The sequence below is a fragment of the Anolis sagrei genome, chromosome X, assembly GCF_037176765.1.
Source record: "Anolis sagrei isolate rAnoSag1 chromosome X, rAnoSag1.mat, whole genome shotgun sequence".
In the NCBI taxonomy this organism is placed as follows: domain Eukaryota; kingdom Metazoa; phylum Chordata; class Lepidosauria; order Squamata; family Dactyloidae; genus Anolis; species Anolis sagrei.
Genome location: NC_090034.1, coordinates 83,310,566 through 83,329,560, shown reverse-complemented (window position 1 = coordinate 83,329,560; position 18,995 = coordinate 83,310,566). Strand labels below are relative to the sequence as shown.

General features: G+C 43.7%; 1 protein-coding gene across 2 annotated transcripts in view; it reads left to right on the top strand.

Annotated features, from left to right (window-relative positions):
• The first annotated feature begins 1,029 nt into the window (after positions 1 to 1,029).
• The window catches only part of HDAC1 (histone deacetylase 1), a 42,806-nt gene continuing 24,840 nt past the window's right edge, over positions 1,030 to 18,995 (top strand). The window contains exons 1-3 of one of the 2 annotated variants that reach the window (XM_067460598.1): positions 1,030 to 1,148; positions 17,081 to 17,193; positions 18,583 to 18,700. In XM_067460598.1, coding sequence (XP_067316699.1) covers positions 1,100 to 1,148; positions 17,081 to 17,193; positions 18,583 to 18,700 — 280 coding nt within the window. In that variant the 5' untranslated portion in view covers positions 1,030 to 1,099. The remainder of the gene's footprint in view (positions 1,149 to 17,080; positions 17,194 to 18,582; positions 18,701 to 18,995) is intronic. The other variant, XM_067460597.1, reaches the window with a different exon arrangement.

The following is an 18,995-nucleotide window of genomic DNA, read 5'->3' as shown; positions in this document are numbered from 1 at the left end:
GAGAGCTGTTCAACAGTGGAACTCTCTGCCCTAGAGTGTGGTAGAGGCTCCTTCTTTGGAGGCTTTTAAGCAGTGGTTGGATGGCTATCTGTCGGGGGTGCTTTGAATGCAATATTCCTGCTTCTTGGCAGGGGGTTGGACTGGATGGCCCATGAAGTCTCTTCCAACTCTACGATTCTATGATTCGATTCTATGATTCTATCATTCTAAAGTGTGTAAATGATGTTGTGTAAAATGCCACTTTCGTTACCAAGACTTAACCATGGAAATGCACTCTGCTCATGCTCGTTCTCCACGAAGCTTGCAGCTTCTAGCATACATCCCTCCGGTTTTATTTTATATTTTTCCTATTCAAATTTATTATTTTTGTCAGATTTCAGTGACATTTTTTGGAAAATTAATAAAAAATGAATTATTTTTTTCTCTCCTTATTTTTTAAATGTTGCTCTCTGGGGTGAGATCAAGCGTGCATTTACACATTGTAGACTTAATGCAGTTTGATACCACTTCCACTGCTATGGTTCAATGCTATGAGATCCTGAGAGCTGGAGTTCACCTGGTTTGATCATTTCAAAGGTATGTTTTCCATAATCCTAAAAAAATCCACTTTTTTGGGTGCTGAAATACATTTGACTGAGGTAAAACTTAGATTCAAACCATCCAAAATAAGTTATTTTGGGACTACAAGGCCCATAATTAGGCATGCTGGACGTCCCCCAAGTTTTTACTAACACCCACCTCCGAAGGAATAATGGTACGCTCCGTCTCAATAACTCAGTCTTTGTGGGAGCTTCCATTTCGTTAGTGGGGGGGAGCAAAGTCATTTGTGGTCTTGAGAGGAAATGGTACACTCTTTATCTATATCTCCCCTTTTGGGAGGGAAATGGTACAGTCCAAGTAACTCCTCGCTGCTCGATCTAACTTGTTGTCTCAAAACCGCCCGCCTCCAGAAGTTTCTCATTGGCCGTTGGAGAAGCTTCTCCACTTCTGATTGGCTGAGGTGGTTCAAAAGGGGCGGGGACGGTGGTGAAGGCTGGCTCGGTTGCGTGGCGGGACTCATTCGGGCCCGGGCTGTGGAGGCGGCGGCGGGAGAAGGAAGATGGCGCTGACTCAGGGGACCAAGCGGAAAGTCTGCTACTATTATGACGGTGAGAGGAAAGAAGGGTGAGCGGGCAAGAGTGAGGAGGGGGCGGTGGTCGGTTGGGGGCGGGGCTTCTGGAGGAAGGGGCGGGGCTAGGGAGGAAAGGTGGGAGGGGGCGAGGAGGATGAGGTGGGAGAGCCGTGCTTTCAGGCCTCTCCACAACAGCCCTGTGAGGCAGGCCACTCTCTGGATCAGGATGGATTATGGAAGAAGGCAGCGAGTTTCAGAAAAAGCATCTATTTCTGTTGTATTTACTATTCTCAAGCCTTTGACTATGTGGATCATAATAAATTGTGGCAAGTTCTTACTGGTATGGGGAGACCAAGTCAGAGTAGAATCTTCTTTGGTGGTATATTGTGGTGTTAGAATAAGGACATCTACTGTAAGGTAGATGTAAGGACACCTTTACATCTACTGAATTGGACATGGCTCTCAACAAATGTAAGAATGGCAAAGCAGCTGGCTAGGATGAGCTACGGATGGAACAAATCAAGAAATTTGGTCCAAAAGCAAAGTGCTGGTTACTGGAGCTGATGAACAACTGCACTGCATCCTGTCAGATCCCCAAAATCTGGAGGAAAGCAAGAGTCATCGCCATCTTGAAGCCAGGCAAAGACCGTAATGACCCAAAAAGCTACAGACCAATCTCCCTGTTGTGCCACCTCTACAAAGTTCTGGAGAGACTTATTTTGCATAGAATTATGGAAAATATAGACCCCTGTCTGATCCCACAGCAAGCTGGCTTCAGGAAAGGCAAAAGCTGCACATCGCAAGTGCTGAACCTGACTCAGCACATAGAAGATGGCTTTGAAAGGCAGCAGATCACAGGAGCTGTCTTCATAGACTTGTCAGCAGCCTATGATACTGTGAACCACCGCCTCCTCCTGAGAAAAATGTATAATATCACAAAGGACTACCACCTCACCCACCTCATAGGAAACCTGCTACAAAACAGGAGCTTTTTTGTTGAGTTCCAAGGCCAGAGAAGCAGATGGCAAAAACAGAAGAACGGCCTGTCTCAGGGGAGCGTGCTCGCTCCATCCATGTTCAACATCTACACAAATGACCAGCCACTGCCAGAAGGGACAGAGAGTTTCATCTATGCTGATGATCGTTCCATTACTGCTCAAGCAGGGAGCTTTGAGATGGTTGAACAGAAGCTCTCTGAAGCTCTAGGTGCTCTTACTGCCTATTACACAGAAAACCAACTGATCCCTAATCCATCTAAAACACAGACATGCGCCTTTCACCTTAAGAACAGACAAGCATCCCGAGCTCTGAGGATTACCTGGGAAGGAATCCCACTGGAGCATTGCAACACACCCAAATACCTGGGAGTCACTTTGGACCGTGCTCTGACCTACAAGAAGCACTGCCTGAACATCAAACAAAAAGTGGGTGCTAGAAACAATATCATACGAAAGCTGACTGGCACAACCTGGGGATCACAACCAGACACAGTGAAGACATCTGCCCTTGCGCTGTGCTACTCTGCTGCTGAGTATGCATGCCCAGTGTGGAACACATCTCACCACACTAAAACAGTGGATGTGGCTCTTAATGAGACATGCCGCATTATCACGGGGTGTCTGCGCTCCACACCACTGGAGAAATTACACTGTTTAGCCGGTATCGCACCACCTGACATCCGCCGGGAAGTAGCAACCAATAGTGAAAGGACCAAGGCAGAGACATCTCCAGCTCATCCCCTGTTTGGGTATCAGCCAGCACGTCAATGACTTAAATCAAGACATAGTTTTCTTAGATCTACAGAGACACTCGCTGGAACACTTCAGCAAACGAGAGTCCAAAAGTGGCAGGCCCAAACCCAGCACCTCAATCCATGGGTGATACCAGATGAGAGACTCCCCCCCCCCCCAGATGAGAGACTCCCCCCCCCTGGGCACACAGAAGACTGGGTGACTTGGAAGGTGCTGAACAGACTGCGCTCTGGCACCACTAGATGCAGAGCCAACCTTAAGAAATGGGGCTACAAAGTGGAATCCATGACATGCGAGTGCGGAGAAGAACAAACCACTGACCACCTGCTGCAATGCACCCTGAGCCCTGCCACATGCTCAATGGAGGACCTCCTTGTGGCAACACCAGAGGCACTCCAAGTGGCCAGATACTGGTCAAAGGACATTTAACCAACTACCAAGTTTGCAAAATCTGTGTTTTTTTTTGTTTATTTTAATCTGTGTGTTTGTTTTGTTCTGTTAGAAATGTAATACAATGGTATGGTTGCTGATGACACGATAAATAAATAAATCATATAAGGACCAAGTAGCAGCAGTAAGAACTGACCATGGAACCACAGACTGGTTCAAGATTGGGAAAGGCGTGCAACAGGACTGTATACTCTCACCCAACCTATTCAACTTGTATGTAGAGCACATCATGTGATGTGCAGGGCTTGACCAATCCAAGGCTGGGGTAAAAATTGCTGGAGGAAACATTAACAACCTTAGATATGCAGATGATACCACTTTGATGGCCGAAAGCGAGGAGGAGCCGAGGAGCCTTCTAATCAAAGTGAAAGAAGAAAGTGCAAAAGCTGGGGTGCAGTTAAACATAAAAAACCAAGATTATGGCAACCAGACTGATTGATAAATGGCAAATAGAGGGAGAAAACATGGCAGCAGTGACAGACGTTGTATTTCTAGGTGCAAAGATTACTGCAGACCCAGACTGCAGCCAGGAAATCAGAAAACGTTTATTTATTTATTTACTAGCTGTCCCCTGCCACGCGTTGCTGTGGCCCAGTCTGGTGATCTGGAAAATAAAGTAATGAGAAAGTGTTGGTTTCTAATATATATAAGTCCTTTATGCTTGTGTGTAAACAATATTTCTTGTTGTTTCTTTGTCAGTGTTGGTGTGGAGAGTGTCTGGTTTGCCTACTCTGGAACATGTAATATATCATAGTCCTTCTTCAAGGGTCTCTTTCAAATCTATGATACTATATCTGTGTGTGTGTGTGAGAGAGAATCATATCTATCTATATTTATGACTGGATGGCTCTTTGTCAGGAGGGCTCCGATTACATTTTCTTGCCCTGATGAAGGAGTTGGACTGGATGGTCTTAAGTATTTTCTGTTGATCATGGGGGTTCTGTGTGGGAAGTTTGCCCCATTTCTGTCGTTTGTGGGTTTCAGAATGCTCTTTAATTGTAGTGAACTATAAATCCCAGTAACTACAAATCCCAAATGTCAAGGTCTATTTCCTCCAAACTCCATCTATGTTCATATTTAGGCATATGGGATTTTTGTGTCAAGTTTGGTCCAGATCCATCATTGTTTGAGTCCACAGTGCTCTCTGGATGTAGGTGAACTACAACTCCCAAACTCAAGGTCAATGCCCACCAAACCCTTCCAGTGTGTTCTGTTGGTCATGGAAGTCCTGTATGCCACGTTTGGTTCAATTCCATCATTGGTGGAGTTCAGAATGCTCTTTGATTGTAGGTGAACTACAAATCCCAGCAACTACAACTCCCAAATGTCAAGATTCTATTTTCCCCAAACTCCACCAGTGTTCCCATTTGGGCATATTTAGTATTTGTGTAGAGTTTGGTCCAGATCTGTCATTGTTTGAGTCCACAGTGATCTCTGGATGTAGGTGAACTACAACTCTCAAAGTCTAGGTCAATGCCCAGCAAATCCTTCCAGTATTTTCTGTTGGTCATGGGAGAACTGTGTGCCAAGTTTGGTTCAATTCCATCGTTGGTGGGATTCAGAATGCTCTTTGATTGCAGGTGAACTATAAATCCCAGCAACTACAACTCCCAAATGACAAAATCAAAAAGTTTTGAGTGAAGGACATACATTGGGTTGTTAGGTCTTGTGTCCAAATTTGGTGTCAATTCGTCCAGTGGTTTTTGAGTTCTGTTAATCCCACAAACGAGCATTTTATTTTTATAGATGTAAAACATTTATATTCTGCCCTTCTCACCCCGAAGGGTACTCAGGACGGAGCACAACATATACACGGCAAACATTCAATGCTGGGACACAAATTCACATTCACATACATAAATATTAAAAAAACATTTATCCAAATATTAAAATACACCGTTTAAAACCGTCCTCGTCATCTGCGTCAAGTCTAATTGGCCAGGTCATCTTTCCTATTACCGCTTTATTGCCCTGTCCCGAAAGCTTGATCCCACAGCCAAGTTTTTACCATCCTTCTAAAGGACAGGAGGGAGGGGGCCAACCTGATCTCACCAGGAAGGGAGTTCCATAGCCGGGGAGCAATCACCGAGAAGGCCCTGTCTCTCGTCCCCACCAATCGTGCCTGTGACAATGGCAGGACGGAAAGCAGGGCCTCCCCGGAGGATCTTAATTTCTGCGATGGTTCATAGGGGGATATGCGTTCGGAGAGGTAATTTGGGCCGGGGCTGTTTAGGGCTTTATAGGCCAAAGCCAGCACTTTGAATTGTGCCCGGTAACAAATTGGCAGCCAGTGGAGCTGGTGTAACATGGGAGTTGTATGCTCCCTGTGTGCCGCCCCAGTTATTAACCTGGTTGCCTCTCGTTGGACTATTTGAATCTTCCGAGCAGTCTTCAAAGGCAACCCCACGTAGAGTGCGTTGTAGTAGTCTATCCTAGATGTACCAAGAGCGTGGACCACCGTGGCTAAGTCTGACTTCCCAAGGTACGGGCACAGCTGGCACACAAATTTTAATTTACTTCTTGCTAGGAGAGCAATGACCAATCTCGATAAAATAGTGAAGAGTAGAGACATCACACTGGCAACGAAGATCCTCATAGTCAAAGCAATGGTATTCCCTGTAGTAACCTGCGGATGTGAGAGCTGGGCCATAGGGAAGTCTGAGCGAAGGAAGATAGATGCTTTTGAACTGTGGTGCTGGAGGAAAGTTCTGAGAGTGCCTTGGACCGTGAGAAGATACAACCAGTCCATCCTCCAGGAAATAAAGCCCGGCTGCTCATTGGAGGGAAGGATATTAGAGGCAAAGACAAAGTATTTTGACCACATCATGAGAAGAAAGGAAAGCTTAGAGAAGACAATTATGCTGGGTAAAATGGAAAGAAAAATGAAGAGGGGCCAACCAAAGGCAAGATGGATGGATGGCATCCTTGAAGTGACTGGCTTGACCTTGAAGGAGCAGGAGGTGGTGACGGCTGACAGGGAGCTCTGGCGTGGGCTGGTCCATGAGGTCACGAAGAGTCGGAAGCGACTGAATGAATGAACAACAGTGAAGGATACACTACCCATTGAACAATATTGAGTTTCCCATTAATCCCAGTGAACTATACAAAGGCCTCAGCAGTGGTAAAGAACTGTGGTGTAGTAGCAATTCTCTATATACTTTTGAATTATATCAGCCTTGCTGCGCAAGCATCTTACTTATTTGTGCTGCACTTTGGCACAGTGGGTTAAACCGCCAGCTGTAGAAAATCTTGCTGATTGGAAGGTTGGCAGTCCAATCCTGGGTCAGGGTGAGCTCCCGCCGTCAGTCCACCTTCTGGTCACCTAGTTAATCGAAACAGCAGTGTGAGTAGATAAATAGGTACTGCTTTAAGTGGATGCATGGCTCGAGAGCAGTACGTGTGAAAAAGATCTTGGATTCCTCATGGACAGCAAGTTAAACATGAGCCAACAATGTCATGCGGCGGCAAAAAAAGCCAATGGGATTTTGGCCTGCATCAATAGGAGTCTAGTGTCTAGGTCCAGGGAAGTCATGCTACCCATGCTCTATTCTGCCTTGGTTAGATCACACCAGGAATTTTGTGTCCAGTTCTGGCCACCATAATTGAAGAGAGATATTGACAAGCTGGAATGTGTCCAGGGGAGGGTGACTAAAATGATCAAGGGTCTCAAGAACAAGCCCTATGAGGAGCGGCTTAAGGAGCTTGGCATGTTTCGCCTGAAGAAGAGAAGGTTGAGAAGGAGACATGATAGCCATGTATAAATATGTGAGAGGAAGCCACAGGGAGGAGGGAGCAAGCTTGTTTTCTGTTTCCCTGGAGACTAGGACACGGAACAATGGCTTCAAATTACAAGAGAGGAGATTCCATCTGAACATGAGGAAGAACTTCCTGACTGTGAGAGCCGTTCAGCAATGGAACTTTCTGCCCCGGAGTGTGGTGGAGGCTCCTTCTTTGGAAGCTTTTAAACAGAGGCTGGATGGCCACCTGTCAGGGGTGATTTGAATGCAGTATTCCTGCGTCTTGGCAGGGGGTTAGACTGGATGGCCCATGAGGTCTCTTCCAACTCTTTGATTCTATGATAAAATTGTTAAAGCGTCACACTGGCAGCGAAGGTCTGCATAGTTAAAGCAATGATATTTGCCGTAGTAACCTATAGATGTGAGAGCTGGACCATAAGGAAGCTGAGCAAAGGAAAATAGACGCTTTTGAACTGTGGTGTGGGAGGAAAATTTTGAGAGTGCCTTGGATTGCGAGATCAAAGCAATCCATACTCCAGGAAAGAAAGCCCGACTGCTCACTGGAGGGAAGGATATTAAAGGCAAAGATGAAGTACGTTGGCCACATAATGAGAAGACAGGACACCTTGGAGAAGATAATTACCCTGGGGGGGAAGGAAGAGGGGCTGACCAAGGGCAAGATGGATGGATGTTATCCTTGAAGTGATGGACTCGACCTTGAAGGAGCTGGTGGTAGCGATGGCTGATAGGGAGCTCTGGCGTGGGCTGGTCCATGAGATCACGAAGAGACGGAAATGACTGAATGAATAAACATCATAATAATAAGTAGTGTATAATAAATGTAACAATAATGGAGTAGGGGTGCTCAAGCATTTTTATTAGAAATATATTAATACTATTGATAATTCATATTAATTATTATTAATACTGGATATAGACGCTCAGGAGGACATTGCTGCCCAAAGTAAAGCGGGCTCATTGAAATGTCTAAGTTTTTTTAAATATAATTCTCGAATAGCCCAATATCTAAATATCTAAACACCTTAGAAGGGTGTTTACTAGAACTAGATTTGAACAGCTGGACACAATGGTCAAACATAGAAGGTTTAACCAAGTTCCATACAATGAATGATTTTGTATCTGGCGCGTCAGAGGTAGAAGATATCATACATGTACTGTTGTAACTTGTATAAGAAAGAGAGAAACCAATACCTCGGGACATCCATTATACAAAAGACACACTGGGATTCTTATATTAAAACTGCATTTTTATTAGCCGTCTGGAAGGCTAAAATAACATACAAAACGGCCCGTTTTCTATATAAAGCAACTCAGCTGAGTATTGCAGTCAATTGAAGTAAACTGTGGGGGTGATGCAGATATTTGATCTGGAGCAGATATTTGATCTGAATCAAGATCTTGATCCCTTTTTAATACCTCATTTATTTTAAATTTTGTTGTAATGTGGGTTATATGCTGTATGTCTATGTGTTAAACGTGTTTGTCAAGTGTTTTGATACGGCCGATGGGCTAATCAATAAAATTTACAATATTATTAATAATATAAATAATGGATGCGCATCCCTTCTCCATGCGTCCCAAATCCGAAGTGCTCCAAAATACGAAATAATTGGGGCTGAGAGAGTGTCACCTTAGCTTCCTGATAGTTCAATAGGCAATACAATTTCCTGCACAAACTTGCTAAAAGATCATATTTATTATTTATAGCCCACTTATTTATTTAGGTGATTTTTTAGTCTGCCTTTCCCCACTAAAGGGCTCAAGGTCACTAATGGCATTTATAAAATACAGTACAAACATTAAAACAATACATACTACACAATAAAACCAAATATTCGGCAGTACTGAAAAAGGTTAAAATCTATGTATTAACATAAAACTAAAAATCCCAAAGCAGGGGTTCCTAAAAGCCATCTGAGTGCCATTGTTCGACACCAGGGACTCACTGGATCTAAGAGATCATGGTATCCTTCTGGGTCGACTCTCTGGGATGGGTCTTGGGGGCACGGTTTTGTCGTGGCTCCGGTCATTCCTGGAGGGACGATCCCAGATGGTGAAGCTGGGAGATGCCTGCTCGGACCCCTGGCCTTTGACCTGCGGGGTCCCGCAAGGCTCTATTCTGTCTCCCATGCTTTTTAACATCTACATGAAACCGCTGGGAGAGGTCATCTGGAGTTTTGGAGTTGGGTGCCACCTCTATGCAGATGACACACAACTCTATTACTCATTTCCACCCAACTCCAAGGAGGCCTCTCGGGTGCTGGACGAGTGCCTGGCCGCTGTGTCTATCTGGATGAGGAGGAACAAGCTGAAGATCAATCCTGACAAGACAGAGGTCCTCCTGGTCGATCGTAAACTGGATCGGGGTATAGGGTGGCAACCTGTGTTGGACGGGGTTACACTCCCCCTGAAGCCACAGGTCCGCAGTTTGGGAGTTCTCCTGGATTCATCGCTTACGCTCGAGGCTCAGGCGTCGGCGGTGGCCAGGAGGGCTTTTGCACAATTGAGACTCGTGCGCCAACTGCGACCATACCTAGCAAGGTCTGATCTGGCCGCGGTGGTCCATGCCTTGGTCACCTCTAGATTGGACTACTGTAATGCGCTCTACGTGGGGCTGCCCTTGAAAACGGCTCGGAAATTCCAACGGGCAGCGGCCAGGATGTTAACTGGTGCTCCTTACAGAGAGAGGTCAACCCTCCTGTTCAAGGAGCTCCACTGGCTGCCGTTTATTTACCGAGCCCAATTTAAGGTGCAGGTGCTTACCTACAAAGCCCTAAACGGTTTGGGACCATCCTACCTGCGTGACCGCATCTCCGTTTATGAACCCACGCGCTCACTTCGTTCATCCGGAGAGGCCCTGCTCGTGATTCCGCCTGCGTCGCAGGCGTGTTTGGTGGGGACGCGAGACAGGGACTTTTCTGTGGTGGCCCCCCGACTCTGGAACACCCTCCCCAAAGATCTTAGACAGGCCCCTACATTGGCAGTCTTTAGAAAAACTTGAAGACCTGGCTTTTCCGATGTGCCTTTCCAGAATAGGAAAACTCCAATAACAAGTCCCAGAAGCACTTTATTAGAATTAAGATTGCTACACACTGCACTTACCCTATAATCCTTACATATCACCTGTCACATCAGCACTTTTAATTCTGTACCCATTACTCTGGCCCGGCCCAGTTTTATTGTTTCTTGGTGTATTGTTTATTGCTTTGTGTTTAATATTGCTTTAATTGTTTTTAATTTGCTTTAGGTTTTGTATTGTTATGTTGCGTTTTGAGGCCTTGGCCTTTGTAAGCCGCATCGAGTCCCTTGGGAGATGCTAGCAGGGTACAAATAAAGATGATAATAATAATAATAATAATTATTATTATTATTATTTATGTATCAATAAATCCAATAAACCCAGGGACAGTTTCTTCTCTGGACTCCTTTTTTAAAAAGGGGTGTTTTGAGACTTTTTCTGAACCTGAGCAGGTTATGGGCAGATCTGATCTCTTCTAGGAGGACATTCCATATTAGAGGTGCAACCCTAGAGAAGGAGCCTTCCCTCGAAAGCGTGAGGTGTAAATTGGAAGAGGCTGTTGTCAACACCAGGGTCTCGCTGGGTCTAAGAGATCTCCCAGTGATGTAGCAGGGGACACACTTTTCTCTCTCAAAAGAGACTCAGAGTGGCAGGGTTAGATAAGCCCTTCACTATGCTATCCAAAGCTAATATAATTGGCTGGAGTAGACTTTAAAAAGTCCCTCTGCTGACTTATTAACAAATTCATCTTAAGAACAAACCTACAGAACCTCTCTTGTTCGTAACTTGGGGGTGTGTGTGCCTGTATTGCTGTTAGTTTCGTTTCTTCGCAAGGGAGAGGGACGTATGGGGTTTTTCTAAGCTCGGGGTGTTTAGCCTCGGAAGCTGTGTGTGTTTTCTTGGCCCGAAGGGCGACACTGAAAGACAGAAAACAATGCGGTTTGGGTGGAAAGGACAGGCTTGAACAGGGTCAGGTGAGGACAAGCCACCTGGCTTGGGGAAAGAAGGAAGTTTCTTCTAAATGGAGTAAGAGTGGTAAGGATTGCAACCTCCCCAATCCTGATAGTGATATAGAATCCTAGAGTTGGAAGAGACCCCAAAGGCCTTCCAGTCCAACCCCATTGAGCCATGCAGGAAGACACAAAGCCCTCCCGACAGATGGCCATCCAGTCTCTGTTTCATCACCTCTAGAGAAGGAGATACCAAAGCAACACATTCTACTGTCAAACATCTCTGTTAGGAAGTTCTTCCTAATGTTTAGGTGGGATCCCATTTCCTGCTATTTAATTCCGTTGAGTCCTGATCTCAAGAGCAGCAGAAGCCAAGCTTTCCCCCTTCTTAATGGGACATCCTAATTTGGGCTAAACTTATTGCTGACATTGCACTTGACTGTTATGGGGATGCTCAGTCTCAGCTAAAGAATTTTATCCTTGACTAGCCGCCCCCTGCCACATGTTGCTGTGGCCCTGTCTGTGTATATGTGTTTTGTGTGTGTATATATTTGTGTATATGTGTGTGTTTTCATATATATGTGTGTGGTTTTGCGCATGTGTTGTAATGTATTTTTGTTTTTTGTCTTTTAAGTCTCTCCTGCTGTGTTTTTCAGTGTTTTATGAGTGATGGTCACTCGTTGGCCTGATAGGTGTATTGTGTCCAAATTTGGTGTCAATTCATCCAGTGGTTTTTGAGTTATGTTAATCCTACAAATGAACATTACATTTTTTATTTATATAGATGTTATATTGTATTCTAATGGTTTTGAATGTTAATAGGCAAGACCTGTAGACCCATTGTTTTATGTAGTACTTTTATGATGTTGTATATTGCTGTCCTTTTATCCTGTTGCTCTTTTATATTGTTGCCTTTTTACATATTGTATTTATCTGAGTGAAAGTGACTGACCCGTGTTCTAAGCATTAATCAATAGTATCACCTTCAAAATGTGACACCCTTTCCAGTATTTAAACCTGGCCCTCATCTCCTCTTCATTTCTCCAAGCAAAACATCCCCAGCTCCTTCAGCACTCCTCAAAGGGATTTATAGTTTTCATTCCATTGGCGACTTTTCTCTGGACTCCTTCCATCTGCTCCATATTTTTCTTGAATTGCTTTTGCCCAGAACTGGGTGCAAGGTTCTGGTTAGGTTCTGGGCACAAGGTTCTGGTTAGGTCTGACCAAGCAGAAGAGAGTGGGAGTAGGACTTCCTTGTATTTAAACACTATACTATTGATGTAGCTGAGAATGACATTGGCTTTGTTCGCTGCCACATCACACTGTGGACTGATGTTTAGCTGGTAGTCTTCTAAGACTCCTAGATCTCTTTCCATTGACTGTTTTCAAGTCAGGTTTCATCATCCTATATCTATGGATGCCACTTTTTTTTTGCTTAAGCATAGTACATGCTGGTTTTGCAAGCTGCTTTCAAGCCCAGGGACAGTTTCTCCCCTTGGGGCCACTTCCGCTTTGGGTTTCCTTGCTGGAGCCGCCTCCTAAACCTCCTAAACCTGAGGCAAGGAGGAGATGACAGGGATGCTTTGTGGACTTATAATGTGTGCATGCATTGCATGTTCCCCGGGGGTCTTCTCCTGAGAGCTGTGGGTCTCATTCCTTGGCCTAGTTTCCATTTCCTTTCACTGTTCCTCCTGTCAGGAAGTGTACGCAGAGAATGTGTTTATCAAATCGGCGAGTGATGAAATCCACAAAAGTTACACCTGCAAAGGTAGAGAGTTGAATATAATTCAGTTTTTCTAATGGGAATGATGAGCATTTTTCCATTAAGTGCTTCCCTAATGGCTTCCCTATATTGTAGCCGTAACAGTAATAAATAAATAATTTATGACCCGCCTCTTCTTACAGTGTGAGGTGGGGCACAATATAGTTAAAATACATCCACAAAAGTACATATTAAAATATATAAAACAAAAGTTAAAACACAATAAACTATTTACCCATCCTGTCTACCTGCCTATGTACTTAGCTATCTACCTACCCTATCTATCTATCTATCTATCTATCTATCTACCCACACAATCTCTCTCTTTCTCTCTCTCCCACCAACCCTATCTACCTACCTGCCCACCCTATCTTTCTATGACTGAGATTGATTATTGTTGTTTTATTCAAGCAACTATTGCTGTATTTTACAGATTTTAACCAGCAGATTTTGTGAAGTGAGATATTTATGTTGGCTGTTATTGTTTTATGTTATTGTTTCTGCAATTTTTGTGTTTTATGTGTTTGCACCTTGAGTTCTTTGTAAGCCGCCCCGAGTCCCCCTGGGAGATGGTGCCGTGGTATAAATAAAGTTTATTATTATTATCTATCTATCTACTTACCTTATCTACTTACTTATCTGCTACCTACTGCTCATTGGAGGGAAGGATATTAGAGGCAAAGATGAAGTACTTTGGCCACATAATGAGAAGACAGGAAAGCTTAGAGAAGACAATTATGCTGGGGGAAATGGAAGGATAAAGGAAGAGGGGTCAACCAAGGGCAAGATGGATGGGTGGTATCCTTGAAGTGACTGGCTTGACCTTGAAGGAGCTGGGGGTGGTGACAGCCGACAGGGAGCTCTGGTGTGGGCTGGTCCATGAGGTCACGAGTCGGAAGCGACTGAACAAATAAACAACAACAACATCATCTACTTGCCTACCCCAGGCATGGGCAAACCTTGGCCCTCCAGGTGTTTTGGACTTCAACTCACCGAAATTCTGGGCAGCTTATCAGCTGTTATGAATTGTGGGAGTTGAAGTCCAAAACACTTGGACTTGGATATGCCCATGCCTGATCTACCCTATTTATTTGTCTACCCACCCTATCTATCTCCCTATCTACGTACCTACCCACCAAATATTTATATCTACCATTGCTATCTTATCTGTCTGTCTGTCTATTTGTCTTATCTACTCACCCACCTACCTACCCACCCACCTTATCTATCTATCTACCCTATCTTATATATCTATCAACCTATCGATTGAGCTAAAGTAACTTCCATAAGCTACTTAAGCATCATGGGAAGAAATGTTTTTTTTCTACCTGCCTGCAGATAACACCTTCTTCTCTGTATGTTCAAGTTAATAGTTGTATTGATATTGTGCCTTCAAGTTAAAGGTGACCCTATCAAAGGCCGTCATGACGTTTTCTTGGCAAGATTTCCTCAGAAGGGGTTTTGCCCTTTCCTTCCTCTGAGACTTGCATAAGATCACCTGACAAGGTTTTCTGTAGCTCAGACTCGAATCTTGATTCCTAATCCAACATTCAAACCGCAACACCTCTCTGGGGGCTTGAATAACCTGAAAAATAAATGTAAAACCCCAATTGAAAACAGTACTCATTGGTTTCCTTGGGCAACCTACAATCATTTTGCGAGTCTCTTGTCTGGTGTTGCTACCTCCGCATCATTTACCTGTTCACCTCTGTGTGATTTTGGCTCATCTTGCTTTCTGGAACGCAATTCCTGGATAATATGGTTGCCCTTTTTGGCAACTCTCGCTGCTCTTTTTCTCTTATTTGAGAAGCATGTTGCTGTACGTTATTCTGGAGGCACACAGCTTTGTTTTTATTTTAATTTTATTTTTTGCAACGCCCACATCCCTGACGTGACGTTGGAACAACCCTTGAGCAACAAGTGGGCGCTGTGGGCGGTTGGGCTACTGAGAGGCCTGTGCTTTGCACCCTTTCTGCCCATCCCAGTTCTAATCTTCCAGCACTTGCCATTCCAGTTTTCATCCGCAGCTGGACGAAATTCAGAAGTTAGGAAAGTGATTCATTTTGAGTCAAGGCATAGCTCCATTGAATGGAGAGGTAGGACGTGTGCATTCCTTAGGTGGTTTGGGACTGCACTATCCAGCACTTTGTAGCCAGTGAATACTGGGAACTGCAGTCACACAACAGCTTGGGAGGTAGATGATTCATTTTTTAAAAAAATATATGTTTATTCTTAATTATTTTTTAAAAAAATAAGAATAAACATATTCTCTTCAGATTATATAAATCTTTTGCCTTTATTCTTAATTATTTCAGCAATTTAAGTGTTAGTATACAATTTGTATAATTTGGAGCTGCCGGTGACATAGTGGATTAAACTGTTGAACTGCTGCCCTTGCTGATTGAAAGGTCAGCGGTTTGAATCTGGGGAGTAGGGTGAGCTCCCATTGTTAGCCCAAGCTTCTGGCACCCTAGCAGGTCGAAAACATGCAAATGTGAGTAGATCAGTAGGTACCGCTCCGACAGGAAGGTAACGGTGCTCCATGCAGTCATGCTGGCCACATGACTTAGGAGGTGTCTACGGACAACGTCAGGTCTTTGGCTTAGAAATGGAGATGAGTACTACCCCCAGAGTCTGACACAACTAGACTTAATGTCAAGGAGAAACCTTTATCTTTATACAATTTGTAAAGTTCCCTATATGTAACCCATATCTCTTTCTGCATCCAATTAAGGCTAGCTTCCCCAACCTACTACAACAACATTCAAAATCATAAAATTATCAAACAAATACATACTTGGAAGAGCAGTCCCACAACGGCTTGCGAGCCATTTGATTCTCACTTTTTAAATCTGTTTTTTCCCCCCGGAAATCTTAAGTGTTACTATATAATTTGTAAAGACACTACTTTCCCCATATATGACTTGTATCTATTTCTGCATCAATGAAGGCTGACTTCCCCAACCTCCCCACTAAAAACAATACTCAAAATCATAAAATTGTAAAACAAACATGAACTGGGAAGTGCAGTCACGCAACAGCTTGGGAGTCATGTGATTTGCTCTTTTTTAATCTATACATTATTTATTTTTCAACAATGTGTTTTTCTTCAATTTGTAAAGACAACCATTTCCCCAAATACAACCTAAACCATCATATATAATTATAGCTAACTCTTCCCATCCTCCCTGCTAAATACAATACTCAAAATCATAAAATAATTATATGGGCTTCCTAGCTCAAAGGCACCCTGTGAAAATATTATGGTTATCCCACCAATCTCTCAAACATAGACAGTTTCTTCATTCTATAATAATAACAACAATAAAAAGGTTGTCCCCTGACATTAAGTCCAGTCATGTCTGACTCTGGGGTGTGGTTCTCATCTCCATTTCTAAGCAGAAAAGCCGGCGTTGTCCGTAGACACTTCCAAGGTCATGTGGCCGGCATGACTGCATGGAGCGCTGTTACCTTCCCGCTGGAGCGGTACCTATTGATCTACTCACATTTGCATGTTTTTGAACTGCTAGGTTGGAAGAAGCTAGGGCTGACAGCGGAAGCTCACGCCGCTCCCTGTAATCGAACCTGCGACCTTTCGGTCAACAAGCTCAACAGCTCAGCGCTTTAACCCACTGTGCCACCGGGGGCTTCTAATAACAACAATAATAGTAATAGTAATAATAATAATAATAATATTTTTTAAATGTATTACCTGCCTCTCTTTATGGCTTGAGGCAGAGCACAGCTTACTTAAGTATATCTATAAAAGCACGTCTTAAAAATAGTTACCTCACTATCTCAAAAGTTTACATTTCTCTACTTGTTCTTTGAAACCCCTTTAACTAAAGATGCCAGAGAATGTATCTGAAACCTTTGGCATTCATTGCAGGGATTTTGCCACTTCATGTCAGGAGTGACTTGAGAAACTTCAAGTCGCTTCTGGTGTGAGAGAATTGGTCATCTGCAAAGGACGCCCAGATGTTTTACCATCTTGTGGGAGGCTTCCACAGGACGCCCAGATGTTTTACCATCTTGTGGGAGGCTTCTCTCATGTCCCCACAGGAGAAGCTGGAGCTGACAGACGGGAGCTCACCCTGCTCCCTGGATTTGAACTGCTGACTTTTCAGTCAGCAGTCCTGCTGGCACAAGGGTTTAACCACCGTACTAGAATGTCCCCTTCCTATTTTTGCTCCTGTTTGGTCCTTATTATCTTCTGCGGTGTTTCAGATGTCCTCAGCGTGATGCAAGTTTTGTCTCATCTTTCTCTTTTCCTTCTTAGGGGACATTGGAAACTACTATTATGGCCAAGGCCACCCCATGAAGCCCCACAGGATTAGGATGACCCACAACCTCCTCCTGAACTACGGCCTTTATAGGAAAATGGAGATCTATGTAAGTTGAAAAGTGCAGAGTTGTCTTCCTTTTAAAGCCTACATTGTTGGAAAACATAAGGAGATGCGACTAAAGGACAGGGAATCGCAAGATAGAAAGTATAGAACTATGGAAACCAGAACAGTGTTAGCAAAACATGTACGACATAGAGAAAACTATAGTCAAAACACATATACGGTATAACAGATTTCCAGATCTGTTTTGACTAAAAGTGTCTTCACTTTATGTATTCGTGTTTATGTTTTAGCTTTTATGTTTCAAAACTGGTTGCTGTAAATATTCTTTAAACTCCATAGAAGGCAATGTCTTTGGTGCGTCCAGTTTGACCCCAATTTATTTATTTATTTATTTACAGTATTTATATTCTGCCCTTCTCACCCCGCAGGGAACTCAGGGCGGATTACAATGTACACATATATGGCAAACATTCAATGCCAAAGACACACAACAGTTACAGACAGACGTCAGAGGCTATTTAACTTTTCTGGCCGCCAGGGGAGCTGTCGCTTTCATCGTCCATCTGCGACACTGATGAAGTACTTCTGCATTCCCCTCATGCTTTTGCTGGAGTGCTTTGCTGGTGTCTTTTTTTATGGCCTCATAAATTAGTTAAATTAGCCTCCTCACACATAGGTGGTACCTAATTTTCCTACTTGACAGATGCAACTGTCTTTCGAGTTGCAAAATTAGAGCAGACCCATTGAAATAAATGGAGCTGCTTAGGCAGCCATTTAATTTCACTGGTTCTGGTATAGTGGGTTTACTCTATATCAGCCATTTTAATTTATTTCCAAGCTTCTCATTAACAAAATATTAAAAATATGTGTCCTTGTCCTATCTACGCTGGCCTATAATGCATTGAAGTGTGAGTCTACAATGATCATGTACGGCAATGTAGACCAGTGGCACAGTGGGTTAAACCACAGAGCTGCTGAACCTGCGGACCGAAAGTTTGGTGGTTCGAATCCAGGGAATGGGATGAGCTCGCGCTGTTATGCCCAGCTTCTGCCAACCTAGCAGTTCGAAAACATGCAAATGTGAATGGATCAATAGGAACTGCTTCTGCAGGAAGGTAACAGCCACATGCTGGCCACATGAACTTGGAGGTGTCTAAGGACAGCGCCGGCTCTTCGGCTTAGAAATTGAGTCCCCAGACACGACTAGACTTAATGTCAGGGGAAACCTTACCTCTTAGACGGGACCTCAAATTCTTTGTGCTTTTAAACCATTTCTCCTGATTGCATTAAATGAAAGAAATGGAAGTTATGCCCTCTCATTGCCTCTTGTTTTCCCATCCTGCTTAGGCTCCTGAGTATAAAACCCATTGGAAAGGATGTTGGTCTTGGAAGTGTGTTTAAAATGTTTTTCCCCCAAATTGTCTCATTCCAGAGGCCCTACAAAGCCAGTGCTGAAGAAATGACCAAATACCACAGCGACGACTACATCAAATTCCTGCGCTCAATTCGCCCAGACAATATGTCCGAATACAGCAAGCAGATGCAACGATGTAAGCTTTGATGGGTAGGAGGGTCTCTTCTTGGGTAAAAAATGACCCTTCCCAGCATTAATATCTTGTTTCCAAAACACACAAAATAAAAATAAAAAATAGTTGGAGGACATTTGTGACAGAACGCAAAGTAAGGCAGATGGCAATGCGAAAGTATAATTTCTTGGCAGCACACTTTGTGTTGCCTCTTGTGCCAACCTTATGAAGAAAACCCATCTTCCTGTGATAGGAAGATAGTGGCTGTATTCAGACATAACAACAAAACGTGGCTTGTAGTTATGAACCTTGAGCCTCA